The sequence below is a fragment of the Triturus cristatus genome, chromosome 7 (genome assembly GCF_964204655.1).
Source record: "Triturus cristatus chromosome 7, aTriCri1.1, whole genome shotgun sequence".
NCBI classification, from domain to species: Eukaryota; Metazoa; Chordata; class Amphibia; order Caudata; family Salamandridae; genus Triturus; species Triturus cristatus.
The window spans coordinates 1,620,621,021-1,620,633,982 of NC_140590.1; the positions used below are offsets into that span (position 1 = coordinate 1,620,621,021).

Sequence of the window (12,962 nt, forward strand, 5' to 3'; positions counted from 1 at the left end):
CACCCCCCCCCCCCACTTCCCCAGGAAGTGACTGTGAAGGGTTGCCTGTGGGAATTGTATTCCTATTGGTTAGGGAGTCTTCCCCACCCAGCAACTCAAGAATGGCATTAAAACAGCACCCCTGCAGACATTCCTCAGGACACTGCTGGACCTGTGGAAAACAGAAGAAGGATAGTATCAGCAGAACCAAAGTATTGCATCTCTGAAGAAGGACTGAGCCTTCTTTTATACCTGTGTAGAGAAACCCAGAAGGACTGAGCCTGCTGTTTGACCTGTGGAGGGAAACCCTAAAAGCTGTCCATGTTCCCTCTTGTATCCAGGACCGAAGAGTGGACTCCAAGGGCTAGTTGGCTAGCTTCCTGTTAAGCTCCAGGAACACAAAAGCTAACCTACACCAAAGAAGAGTCCTGCTGACCAGTTCCAACTGGAATTGTACTGGGCCCTTCTGGTGGCTTCTGGTAGATTGAGCCATAACTCTCCTGGTAATGCCCAAAACGTCCTGGACCCTTGGCTGGTGTAATAGTGTACTCTCTTCCCCCCTCAAAATTGTAAAATTGGAACCAATTCACTCATTTCGCTGGTTTGCCTCGCTGAAAGGGGTGATGATGAATGGAATGCTGGGGTGCCTGTGTGGGGTGGTGTGACAGTTGGAGTATGGGCTGAGCAGTAGTTAGGCTGCTCCTGGTGGGGCTGGTGCACTTGGATACCATCCTTCAACTAAGACTAATGAGTACATCTACATCTCGGCTACTTGTCTTTCATTACACACTCTAGCTCTCCTGATCCGATTTTTGCTGTGTTGGTATCTATTTCCTCTGTAAAATGTATACTATTTTTATAAAGTGATGTGGGATGTTTTTGCTGTATTTTTGACTTATTAACCATATTGGTACTAATAAATGCTTAAAACTGAGACCAACTATCTAAAGCTGAACACTGACAGGACCGAAATCGTGATATTTGGGTCGAGCATATCACCGTGGGACTCCACTTGGTGGCTGAGAGCTAGGACTGACACCGACTCACGCCAAGAACCTTGGAATCCTAATCGACAGCAAACTCTAGGTGACCGCTAAAGTCAGTGCCATCACTGCACTGAAGATGCTGAGGAAGGTTTTCAAATGGCTCTCAATCAGGACCTGGATAACCATCATGCACACGCTAGTTACAAGCAAGCCAGACTGTGCGAGCACCCTTTATGGTGGGATCCACAAAAAAACTCCCCAAAAGGCTGCAGAGAATTCAGAACTTGGCAGCCACAATCACTCTTAACCTCCCACGCCAAACTCCTATCATAACAATCCTGAAGCAGCTCCACTGGCTCCCCATTCACAAACTAGCACAATTCAAACTCCTCGCCCACACTTTTAAGCCACTACATAACACTGACACAGCATACCTCAACAATCTCATCTGTCTTCACAAACTTTCCAGACACCTCTGCTAGTCCGGACTCCTATTTGCACAAATCCCATGCATACAGAAAACCAGATCTGACAGTCCAGCCTTCTCTTACTTTGCTCCTAAAGCATAGAATGCCCTATCTCTGAACATGGGTGCCTCCTCCTCTCTTCTTGAATTCTTCAAGGAGCTGAAGACGTAGCTTTTCGAGCAGTCCTACTAGGAAGGAGCTGTGTTTAGAATCACACCTGCTCAGCACCAGGATACCATCCTGGGTGATGGTGTGCTCTACAAATCTGCATAACATACACTTGTTTCTTTTGAGTTACGTCTGACTGCTCTGTGCCTCAGCTGCCCAGGACTGAGCTAAGGTTTAAAATAAAGTAACCTACCTGGACCTGATGCAGAATAGTGACATTTTTACTCTGTGAGGTCTCAGAACCACCCCAATTATAATAATCACTTTCTCAGAATATCTATAAGCTGCTATAGTTCAGGGTCATCTCTCCCCATCAATGATGGAGGCCACAGTTGTGGTTTTATTGAAACTGGACAGAGTCCTAATATATGCGGCTCCTGTACTCCGCTATCATTGTTAAACATAGATAGAAAAATGTTTGCAAAAATCTTGGCACAGTGATTACTACCACTAATGCAATTTCTTGTTTTACCAGAACAGTAGGGTAGTCCTTTCTCTGTGCTGATGGTGTATTTTATATGAGAAAATTAGAATGTTGAGAGCTCTATTGAAGACAATGGAACAGCAGTGGCCTATATGAACGAGTATAGGCCAGCTGCAGTCAACACTTCAAAGTTCTAATAAACAGCCTCTGCCTTTCTTAACCCCTTCGCCGCGGCACGAATTCCGCCGCGGCGCTGGGGGGGGTTTGGGGTCAGCGCGGCGCCGCCATGCTCATGACGGAACCACGCCGTCATGAGTCACGGGCGAGCTGTGCTCATGACGGCGTGGTTCCGTCATGACTCCGCCCACTTGCATTGATCGCCCGCACAGGCGGGGAATCAGTGCCGCGTGGGCGGAGCGGCCGCCAACGGCCGCAGCATGACGGAACCACTCCGTCATGAGCACACGGCGCCCGTGGCTCATGACGGAGTGGTTCCGTCATGAGCAGGGAACGGGTTATTCTCTGCCTCTCCAAAATACATGGCGTGGGCAGGGTAAAGCTTAAGGCAGAGGCTGTGCTGCAGGGTACACCGGAGCCTCCACCCCCCCCCCCCTCCCTTTTCCCTAGCTAAGAGTCACTTTAGCATCAGAAGGAGGGAGGGGGAATGCTGCTCAGCTCCTGGGTCTCCCTGGCTTGGCTGAAATACAAAAAGCAGTTCAGCCGAGCCAGGGAGAACCACGGGCTGACTTCGACCCTTTTTCACAGTTCTTGCTGTGAATGTTCAAAAGCTAACAGCTGTGGCCCTGAGCGCAGCTGTTAGTTTTAGAGCAATGACAGCAACAGCCTCACGGATCCCCGAGGGGATTTCAACCCCCTCAGGATCCACGAGGCCGTTGTTTTACTAATTAGAACATTCTGCCCTGATGGGGGGGGAAATGTTCTAAGAGGCCGGGAGAGGCCGCTACGGCGGGCTATAAAGCTATATTCAACAAGAAGACAAAATTAGCCACTGTAATAAGAGAAGTCGTACAAATTTGAGGTTATTCTGGACTACAAATTAATTAGGATAAATCAGAAATGTTTCCATGAGTGGATGCCACTGTGGAGTTTGTTGCAGATTACCTTTTGAATTGGGGCAGTGATGGGGCAAAATACTTGGGAATACAAGTCACCAGAAACACAAGCTAGCTAATTAGACAAAATCTTGGCGTGACACTCGAGGCTTTTGAAACTTGCGTTGAGCGCTGGGTACATTTACCGATTCCAGTGCTGAGGTGTCTCAATTATCAAAATAATAATTCTTCCAATTTTGTTATTTCTGCTTACTAATACTCCTGTATGCATCCCTATGGAATTCATCTGCCAATTGCGGCAACTACTCAGTAGACTGGTATGGGGTGGTGGACAACCTTGACTGTAATGATCCATTCTGACGCAGCCTATGAAAGATGATGGGTTGGCTGTCCCAGATTTAGAAGTGTATTATTTTGTGGAGCGGGCTCATTATGTAAAATATTGTCTACATACACAAACTTCACTAATAGATGCATGGATAGAATGCACTCTAACAACCAAGTCGCTATTAGCTAACCTGTGCATGCATCCTACAGTGCTGAAGGGCGACGTAGATGTGACTGGCTTTACATGTCTAGCATAGTGGGAAATATTGCAATATTATACTCCCCACTAGTAGCAGGAATTAACAAACCTCTGCTACCTCCCATGCTTGAGAAGTAGGATAGAAGCGTTTGGTGATCCGTTTCCACCTTCGACCAGTGAGTACTATCCATCATACAACATGGTTATTGCCTGGATCTCACTGCAACCCCACCAAACATCCCACCTTGTACACACACCCTTCCTGCAGAACAACAGCGGCTCCTTCGAGAGGTTGTTCAGGTGCTTATCCTCAAAGGCAGAATTGAGCCAGTCGCATTGCAAAATCGAGGCAGGGGAGTCTACTCCCTTTATTTTCACATCCACAAAAAAGACCGATCTCTAAAGCTTATTCTCGATCACTGGCCCTTAGAAAAAAAGTGCATCCTCTCAAAACACTTCCACATGGCCACTCAGCAATGTCATCCCTCTCAACAAGGCAACTTTGACGACTCTCGATCTTAAGGACGACTACTTTCATATATCCATCCACCCCGCTCATCACCGCTACTTGCAAATCGTGGTTAGTAGTCAGTAGTTAGTATCATCAGTTCAAAGTGTGACTATTCTGAGTCATCACTACCACAAGTGTTAACGAAATGCCTCACTGTGGTGGCCGCCGACCTGAGATGCACCGGTATTCATGTATTCCAGTACTTAGTTTTCTGAGTGTGGGTGAGGCAGTGCTGCTTGTTTTCACTCTTGATCAGCCAATCATCTATTTACCTCCTTCACATACTGGGCTTTATGATAAATATTTGCAAGCCCCACCTGCAGCATCTGCAGATTCAGCCTTTTCTGGGACCTGTTCTGACCTCCGTTTCCAGCATGGCTTCCCCAAGTCAAGCAAGAGTGCAGACCTTCCAGCAGCTACTGCTTCTTCTTCAGTCAAATCGTCAATTGACAGAACGTTTATGCGCGGGTATGATGATCTCATGCATAGCCATAGTAACCCAGATCTACCTACATATGTCTTCTACAACACTACCTCTCAATGCAAGGGTCATAAGAAGAGTCATTGGAAAGATCTAAAGTTGATATGGGCCAGAACACTTGGCTCTCGGTAGTGGAAGAACAGCAACCAACTGTTGTCCCTTCATGGACTCTATTCCGCAGGTGATCAACACTATGGACGAATTACTTTGGGATGGGGAGCGCATATTAAGCCTCTCACTGTCCAGAGAATGTAGACACCACAGCAGAGAGGCCGCCACATCAATTGCCTCAATCTACTGGCCGTACAAGTAGCATTTGAGGCATTCCATTAGAAGATTCAGCACAAAGTAGCCTTGATAAAAGCAGACAACATGATCGCCATGTATTCACTCCAAAAATAAGGTGGCACTCACTCACCACCGCTATCTGCACTAGCTCAGAACGTTCGCTATCAGATACACCACATGGAGTAATACCTTCCTGAAATGGACAACGATTTTGCAGACCTACTCAGCAGGATGTGGCAGAATGTCAACCAGTAGAAACTCCACCCTCAAGTCCTACTCCCGTATTTCTGTGGCAGGGGGTACCCGAGGACACGCTTTTTGCTACTGCCCAAAATGCAAAATGCCAAAGCTGCGCCTCGAGGGTCCCACAGTTCATTGGCAATGCACTGTGGATGACCTGGTTAGGGATCTTTGCCTATGCTTTTTCACCTCTCTCACTCCTTCTGTTCTTGGTCCGGAAGCATCAACTAACCTCCCTCATGCTCATCCTGGAGGCTCCCACTTGGTCCAGGGAGCTGTGGTTCTCCATCCTCCTATAAATGTCAGTTGTTTCCCACAAGAAGCTCCCAATCCAGCTTGACTTTCTCACGCAGAACCACAGCACAATTAGGCACCCCAATCCCAGGCAGCTCAATCTAGCGATATGGCTCTTGAGGTCTTGGAATTTGGTTAACTTGATGTCCCTCAACAATACATGTCCATCCTAAAAGATTAGGCCTGCAGTCAAGGACATTGTTACATTCTTCATTCACAACAATCTGGGCTTGCCTATGCTTCCATACGCTTGCACCTAGCTACTATAGCTGCCTACACGCAGAACAGGTACAGCTCTTCCTTATTCAGAATTCTGTTGTCAAAGACTACTTGGAGGGTCTGGAATGTGTTATTCCTTCCAGGGTACTCGCCCCTGTTGGAACCTCTGTGTTGTCCTCAACAGACTGGTGGATCCTCCTTTTGAACCTTTACATCCTGTTGCAGAGAGGGCCCTTCACATTCTGGATGTTAAGCATGCTCCCATATATTGCATCGAAAGAACTGAACCATTTCTCAAAACTCTGCATCTATTTGTTGCTTTTGCTAAGCCACTGAAAGGGGCTACCCTCTCTAAGGTGGGCATAGCTCGAGGGCTTGTCCAATGCATACAGATTTGCGACATTAAAGCAAAATGTCCAGGCCATATTCTACTTGCAAGAAAGGAGCCTCTACGGCTTCCTCAGGTAACATACCCATAGATGACATCTGTAATGCAGCTTCCTGGTCTACTCCACGCACATTCACCAAACATTACTGTGTGGATGTCTTAGCACACCTACAAGTATGAGTTAGCCAAGCTGTCTTGCAGACTCTGAGTCTTCTGCAACATCCTCCGGCTAACCATTGCTTATGGGAGAACTGCTTTACAGTCTTTGCAGAACATGTGTATCTACAGGCACACACTACGACCAGATGCTTACAAGGAAAGTAACATATCCCTTTTAAACCAGAACGTGCAAGAGACAACTTGCATGAGTTTTGTGTCTCTGAAATACTTAAACACGATTACTTGCAAAAATAACTTTTACACACTTTACTAGTTGGAAATTGAAAGAGAACATTACTGATAATGATTTAAATGAAATGATGCAAAATTGAATTTACACTTAGACATTTTTTTATTCAGATTATATAAGCTTATAGCCGATTGATAATGACTTATTCATGTACAGAGTTCTATTCAAAGCGGCTGACCTGCTGGCAAGCAGAGCAGATTTTAGGTATAACATATATTCTCCATGACTGTAACTGCATACATTATGGCAAAAACCATGACACACATGGCTGTCCCAATCTAGTTTGAGCACCATGAAAGATCAGGCATACTGCAAAAGAGAAGCTGCAAAAAGAATTGGAGAAACTGATGAGAAATACTAAAAACCACCTTTAAAATTATTATCAATGGATTGAACTCTCCTGCAATAAGGGTAGACTTAAATGCAAGCATTAACACGATTAAACGGGGCATTACAAACTCTTAAAATGCATAAAGTGTTGTGGCAGCTCTTAACCAGATCAGCCATCTTTCTCCCTTGCAATCTAACACCGAGACAGATAATGATCTTAAGGAAGGAGGCTTCGTCCTTCTCTCATTCGAGCAGACAGAAAGCACTGTATTTTCTGCAGCTGAAGATTCATTCTTGTGTGGCTCCTGCGTGGAGTATTCGCCTCGCCAGTCACTGCTTTCATCTTTATGAATGGTGGTACCATACACAAAACCTGACGAAAGACAATCCTGCGTTTTGTAGCACATCTGCATGCACCAACCCCCTCACTATTCAAGGCGCTTGTAACCCTTTGAATTCCAGCCTTCCTCTAATCACACACTTCTAGGAAATGTTTCCTACATAATAGAACAAATGAATCTTGGGGGCTGGCACTGGTGATTAGTTTTCTGGAATTCTCTTAAGGACACAACTAGAGAAAGGCTTCTGTAGACCCTCTGACACTAACAACTTAAGTCTATGGGACAGCAAACCCTATAGACTGCAACCAATGAGCGTTATATTGGCAAGATGCATATTAGGTATACAATGACTCCTGTTATGCTCGCAGGAATAGTTAAGAATTCATCGTGAGCAGAAACGCACAATAATTCACACTTGGAATATAATTTGTGTTTTGTTAAAATCAAAAACCTATCCTAGTGCACACAGTTGAAAAGTAGTCACTATGAAAATGAACAAGGTATTGGCAACGATATTTGTCAGTACGCAGTACAATAGATAATACTGTAGCATTATGACAGTAATTTAGGATTTCGCTACATTGGCTTCCCAGCCCCTTCAATCCCTCTGCTAACTAATTTTATCTTCGAACCGGAAGGGGCCTGTTTGAGATTCACAGATGGTCTTGCCTGCACCTGCATACCTTTTTCGAACAGTAGAAGCAGTGCTCCATAATGACACAGCTGTTGTTCTGTCATATTATATTAAATCTCTAAAATCTCTTACTTTTTTTTTACAGACCAGACCCTGATCACCTGCCCCCTCCAGGTTATGATGACATGTTTATGTGAACAATTTTCCTGCCTCATCTCTGTGAAGAAGGCCCTTTCTTGCCCTGCTTCTGGGAGCTTCAGTGGATTGCTTCATGCCTCGTTGTGCAACTGGGGAATGTTCCCCTTTTCGGTTCTGCTTTAGGAGAAGGCTCTGTGTTCCAGTTGCTCATGTCCCCAGCTCTTGGTATGGGCTCGACGCCTTTCTTCTGTGTTGCCAGGTCTGCACTTCCACTCTCCAATGCAGTCTTTGTCTGTCATTTGACTTTAGTTTAAAAGATGTGCTCGGGGGAACCAAGAAAGTGCTGAATGTGCAATGGACTAGAGTAGGAAGCAAAGACCATGCAGGGCAAGGGGTTTGATTGGAGGCCAGAAGAGTGCAGCAGGTAATGGATTAGTGGGAAGTTAAGAGTGCCGTGTGCACAGGGTTAAATGTCAGGACACTGCTGTGTGTGCAAGTATTCTAGATGGGGGTCATGAGAGTGTAAACTTTGCCTGGGTTGGATCTGAAAAGGCAGTGTCTGCCAGGTCTTAGTGTAGGAGGTTGTACAGTGTGTGTGATTCTTTGAGGTATGGCAGCACAGTGTCTGCAGAAGGATGTTTGGAGATGATGAGAGTGCAGCATGAACCAATTCTTGGTGTTGTAAGTAAGGGTACATGTGATTGCTGAGCATGTAGTCATCCGCGAGAGAAGCGGAGTATCCTAACCGAGAGAAGAACATGAGAGATGGGTGTCAGGAGAGTTGAGCATTGTGTGCGAGTGGGGAGGGAGTGGGGAAAGGTTAAGAGCCTAGCAGTAGTCACATGAGGGGTCAATGGTGTGCAGGACCTAAAAGAAGTGAGGGGTGGGTTTCAGTACAGTGCAGAGCATTAAAGAGGCATGCTAAGGTGTCAGAACAGGAAAGATATACCAGAGGGTAGGTGCGGCCACAATAGGGCAGGGAATATGAGAGGCTGTTGGGAGGCCAGGATAAAACTGGACATAGCAGAAGGTAGGAGAGGTATGTGGACTGTGATTGAGTGAGTGAGTCAGTCCCAGATCCTGTGTTACTGAGAGACGCACAGTCTCTTGAGAATCCTGCGCTAGTGGAACCAGAGAGGACCACATTACACTAGACCCGGCTGTCAACAGGTACTCGCACAAAGGGAACCGCATCTGGAGCAGTGTTCAGCCTGATACACCACCAGTCCCAGAGGATGATAAGGTACTCCACCAGGTATTATCAGCCCAAAGCCCTTCACAGTACTGAATGAACCAACAAGAAAAGTGGTCCTGATAATGCAGAGCCTATGAATTCCACAGCAACTCCGAAAAACGTAGAGAGCAGACAAAGAGCAAAGTAAAAGGCCGGAAAAGTGCATAGATAAAGAGTGTGGTCGGGGGTTCGTTAAGTGCATAGCATATTGGGAGCAATATCAAGGTTCAGAAGAGTGGGCAATTGGGAGCGAGGAAAGTGGTATGAAAAGTGCATGAGGAGTGAAATGACAGCAAGAAGAGAGTGCAGAGCTTACAAGGAACAATAACTGGTGTCACCATGCAAAGCGTGCAAGGGAGGGGTCTTGACCATATAGCTTACGATTGGTTAGATGAATGAATCGTGATGTAACAAGATGCAAAGCATACAGTTGTGTGCACTTAGGTTAAGTCATGCATGGTCCAGGTTCAGAAGTGTGAATTTACCGAGGGGTTTGGTCGTGGCGAAAGCTGATTGAAAAGGAAGTGGCTACTGATTGATCATATATCTCAAGGGTGCGAGCTTCTCACCCTTGTTGTCATCTACCCCGAGTCTTACTAAACATCTATTTGCATATTCCATAGTCTCCAAGATCTGTCAACAAGGCGGTGTCTTTTAACCCCATGCTAAACCTCCAGAACTACAAAAAGCATGTCTTGTCCGAGGCGCGTTAACCATCTCGATCTATGACGCCCAGATTGTTGGCTTTTATATCATTTAGAAGCTCCTCCTAACCTGTGGTCTCAAGCTATGCTTTTGTCAGACAATGGACGCTTTTAACTTTGATTCTCAGCCAACCATATCTACACTCCAAAACCTATTGGCTTCTGTCTTGAGATCTGTTGTAATTGCTGCTGTTTATCCTCTCGCCAGATATACTCTGTAAAATTCCTCCTGACTTTAGTGTCTGGCAAACTCCGCTCAAACAGCAAATAATTCTCCTGATCTTGGTCCCCAGCCCTCGAGATCTATACGAGAAGCGCGTATTACTCCGTCTTCTGCCCTGCAGAGATACACTGAAAACATATCTCCCTCCTTACACCACACTGTCCAGATGTAAACAAAGGTTCTCCTCATCACGTGCCTTTCAGATACACATTGGAATCTCCTCCTCCTCTTTATGTCCTACTCCTCTATATCTACAAAGGAAGCTCATCTTTATTCCACTCCCTCCAGATCCACACGATGCTCCTTCCCCTTTTTTTGCACCTCCGTTTAGAACAACCTTAGTACAATCCGGGACCTCCTTCTTCCACCCTTTACATCTATCCTGGTTTCTCCTCACCTTTGCCTCCCAATGTTCTGGATCACTTGTAATGGAAGTGTCTTCTGGCGTCAGCGTCTTACTCCAAAAGACCAAATGGGCTTATACCTCTTGCTGGTGTTGCAAGAGGCTTGTTTATGGGAAGAATTATTTGCACTTACTGAATAATTTGTGGTTTTAAAATGTGTTTTATTTTAACAATAAATCCACCTTTAAATAGCAAAACTCGTTCATTATGTTGCCTGTGCGTCTGAGTTATCTTGTGCTGCAAATTGTCAACAAGGCTTTTCATCATTTCTCTGGTGGGGGGTGATAGTGGGTGGTGAAGGGGTTTATTTACATCATGTGCCCCATGAATTGCAGGTGTGGCCTGTTGATGCTCTGTGGGTCAGTGAGCTGTTTTTGTTGAGCTAGGAGTGGTTTCTGCCCCATGACTGTATAGCGCTGTCATTTATCTAACAGTAGACTTTCCATACCATTGCAGCATTTGCTTCCTAGACTGGATATTGGCCTCATGTATTCCATTAGTGTCTCGAGTAGGCTGAGGTACAGCCTCTAGTCTGGCAATTAAGAAAATGCGGTCACATCTGGGCATCATTGCTACATGGCCATACTAATGGTAGACTATACCATCTTCACAATTCAAGTGATAGTCCACAACATTCACTAACATCAAAAATGACCCTGGGCTGCTTCCGATCAAATTTTTGTTACAAAACTACCATCTGCTTCGTAGGATCTTCATTGATTGCCATAAATGATTAATAATTCCCCGCTGCTTGCGCTGACCCGGGAACACCTTTAAATATATTGTCCTTAATTAAATAAACTTTGTAGAATATTCTAAATGCAGGCACATTTCAAGAAGCCAAGTTAAAACAAATAAGGCCTACACCATCCCTGAGTTTGTATTTTAAGATTATGGAAAAGCAAAGCTAGGAGGCCAGAGACCATTCACAGAAAGAGAACCTAGACCAACATTCTTCTTATCCGGTGCATAAACTAGAAATAGTAGAGAGTCCAGTAGAAGGGCTGGGGAGCCCGCCCCCTCCGGGCTATGATATTGACACAAATGGAGCTAGCAAATGCTGGTAAATGTTGATAAAAATGATTAACTTCTTGAGTTTACATTATTTGCCATGGAAAAAGCCACATTCCAACATGTAAAGCATGAAGAGAAAATGCAGCCTGATAGGCTCAGATTGAGAGAGGAAAAAAAGAGACTGTCCGTTAAAGAACCTAGGAGGAACCCGAACCTCCAATGCCCTGTACTGGCAGTGGCCTGTGCGAGTCAGTTCTTTTTAACAGACAATATACATTGTGTGAAGAGACAGCCGGGAAGGAGGGTGGGTAGTTTATGACTTCAATGCAGAACTAGTACCACTAGTATGTAACCTTTCCTTCTGCATCCGAAGATCCTCATTGATAGACATAAACGCTGAATGAAAATTAACTTGGATTTAGAACATTCTACAATGTTGTTAATTTCATTAATGCAAAAAGAACAATTGATGGGCTGAATGCAGAACAGTGTTATACATTCACCCCAGCACAGTGATCTGGGCCTAAATCCATCTTTTTTGCTCCCTATGCCAATCCCCTATGCCAATCGAGCTTGAACTCAGCCATAAGGAAATCAGTCCTGACCCTATGCCCAATGGGACCAGTCCAGCCTGAACTGCCAGGCCAGGTCCTTCCTGCGCCACTGGATTCAAGCTAGACTGGCTGATATGGGGTGATGCCCTGAAACCGGTCCCAGAATGCTTGTTTCCGTTTCAGGGAGGAACTGGCTTGGCAGTTCGGGCTGGACTGTTCCCATGAGGCACCGGGTCAAGACTGATTTGCATATAGCTGGGTCCAAGCTGGGGTGGCGTGATGAGCAAAAGTACGATGGATTAAAACCAGATCTTTGTAACTGGGGGTGAATGTTTGCATTGTTTAGCATTCCGTCCATCATTTGTTCCTGTTGCTTTCGTCAATTTTCTTGAATGACAATATATTTAAAGGTTTTCCAGGGTCCGTGGAAGCAGCGGAGAATTATTTAGGGTTTATGACTTCAATGAAGATGCCCATGATGCAGAATTAGGACTTCAGGTATATAATCTTCCCATACCATCTATATCTGTACAGAGGACTTCAGTTAGGTGCTGATCAGTTACTGCCTCCTCAGGTTGAACCCCCTACAGAGCTGTAAGTTAAATACCTATAATTAATGTTTCTTGTGATGTGACCTCCCAGAGAGAAGATCATGTCCTAGGCTGTGTCGGTTTCCTTAGTGTTGGCAGTATTCGAACTATCATTTCTATCTAAGCATATGTACCCCGCTTGCTTTCTTTGAACCAACTCATTTGTCTAAGGCCAAGGAGAGGGTGTAAAGATCCAAGATGAGCATTTAAAAAATATTTAAACTTGTATTGACAGCTGAACAGGAAAGGAGACAATCAGGCAAATAATCCCCCCATGCCCCCCCTCCACGACAGGCACATTTGTCTTAAAGGCGGTTAATCACAACTGCTAAAACAGCCTGAT

General features: G+C 45.3%; 1 protein-coding gene across 1 annotated transcript in view; it reads left to right on the top strand.

Moving 5' to 3' along the window:
* PSMF1 (proteasome inhibitor subunit 1) overlaps window positions 1-10,658 on the top strand; it is a 54,000-nt gene extending 43,342 nt beyond the window's left edge. The window contains exon 7 of the mRNA XM_085619567.1: window positions 7,904-10,658. Coding sequence (XP_085475693.1) covers window positions 7,904-7,955 — 52 coding nt within the window. The 3' untranslated portion in view covers window positions 7,956-10,658. The remainder of the gene's footprint in view (window positions 1-7,903) is intronic.
* The last annotated feature ends 2,304 nt before the right edge of the window (window positions 10,659-12,962 follow it).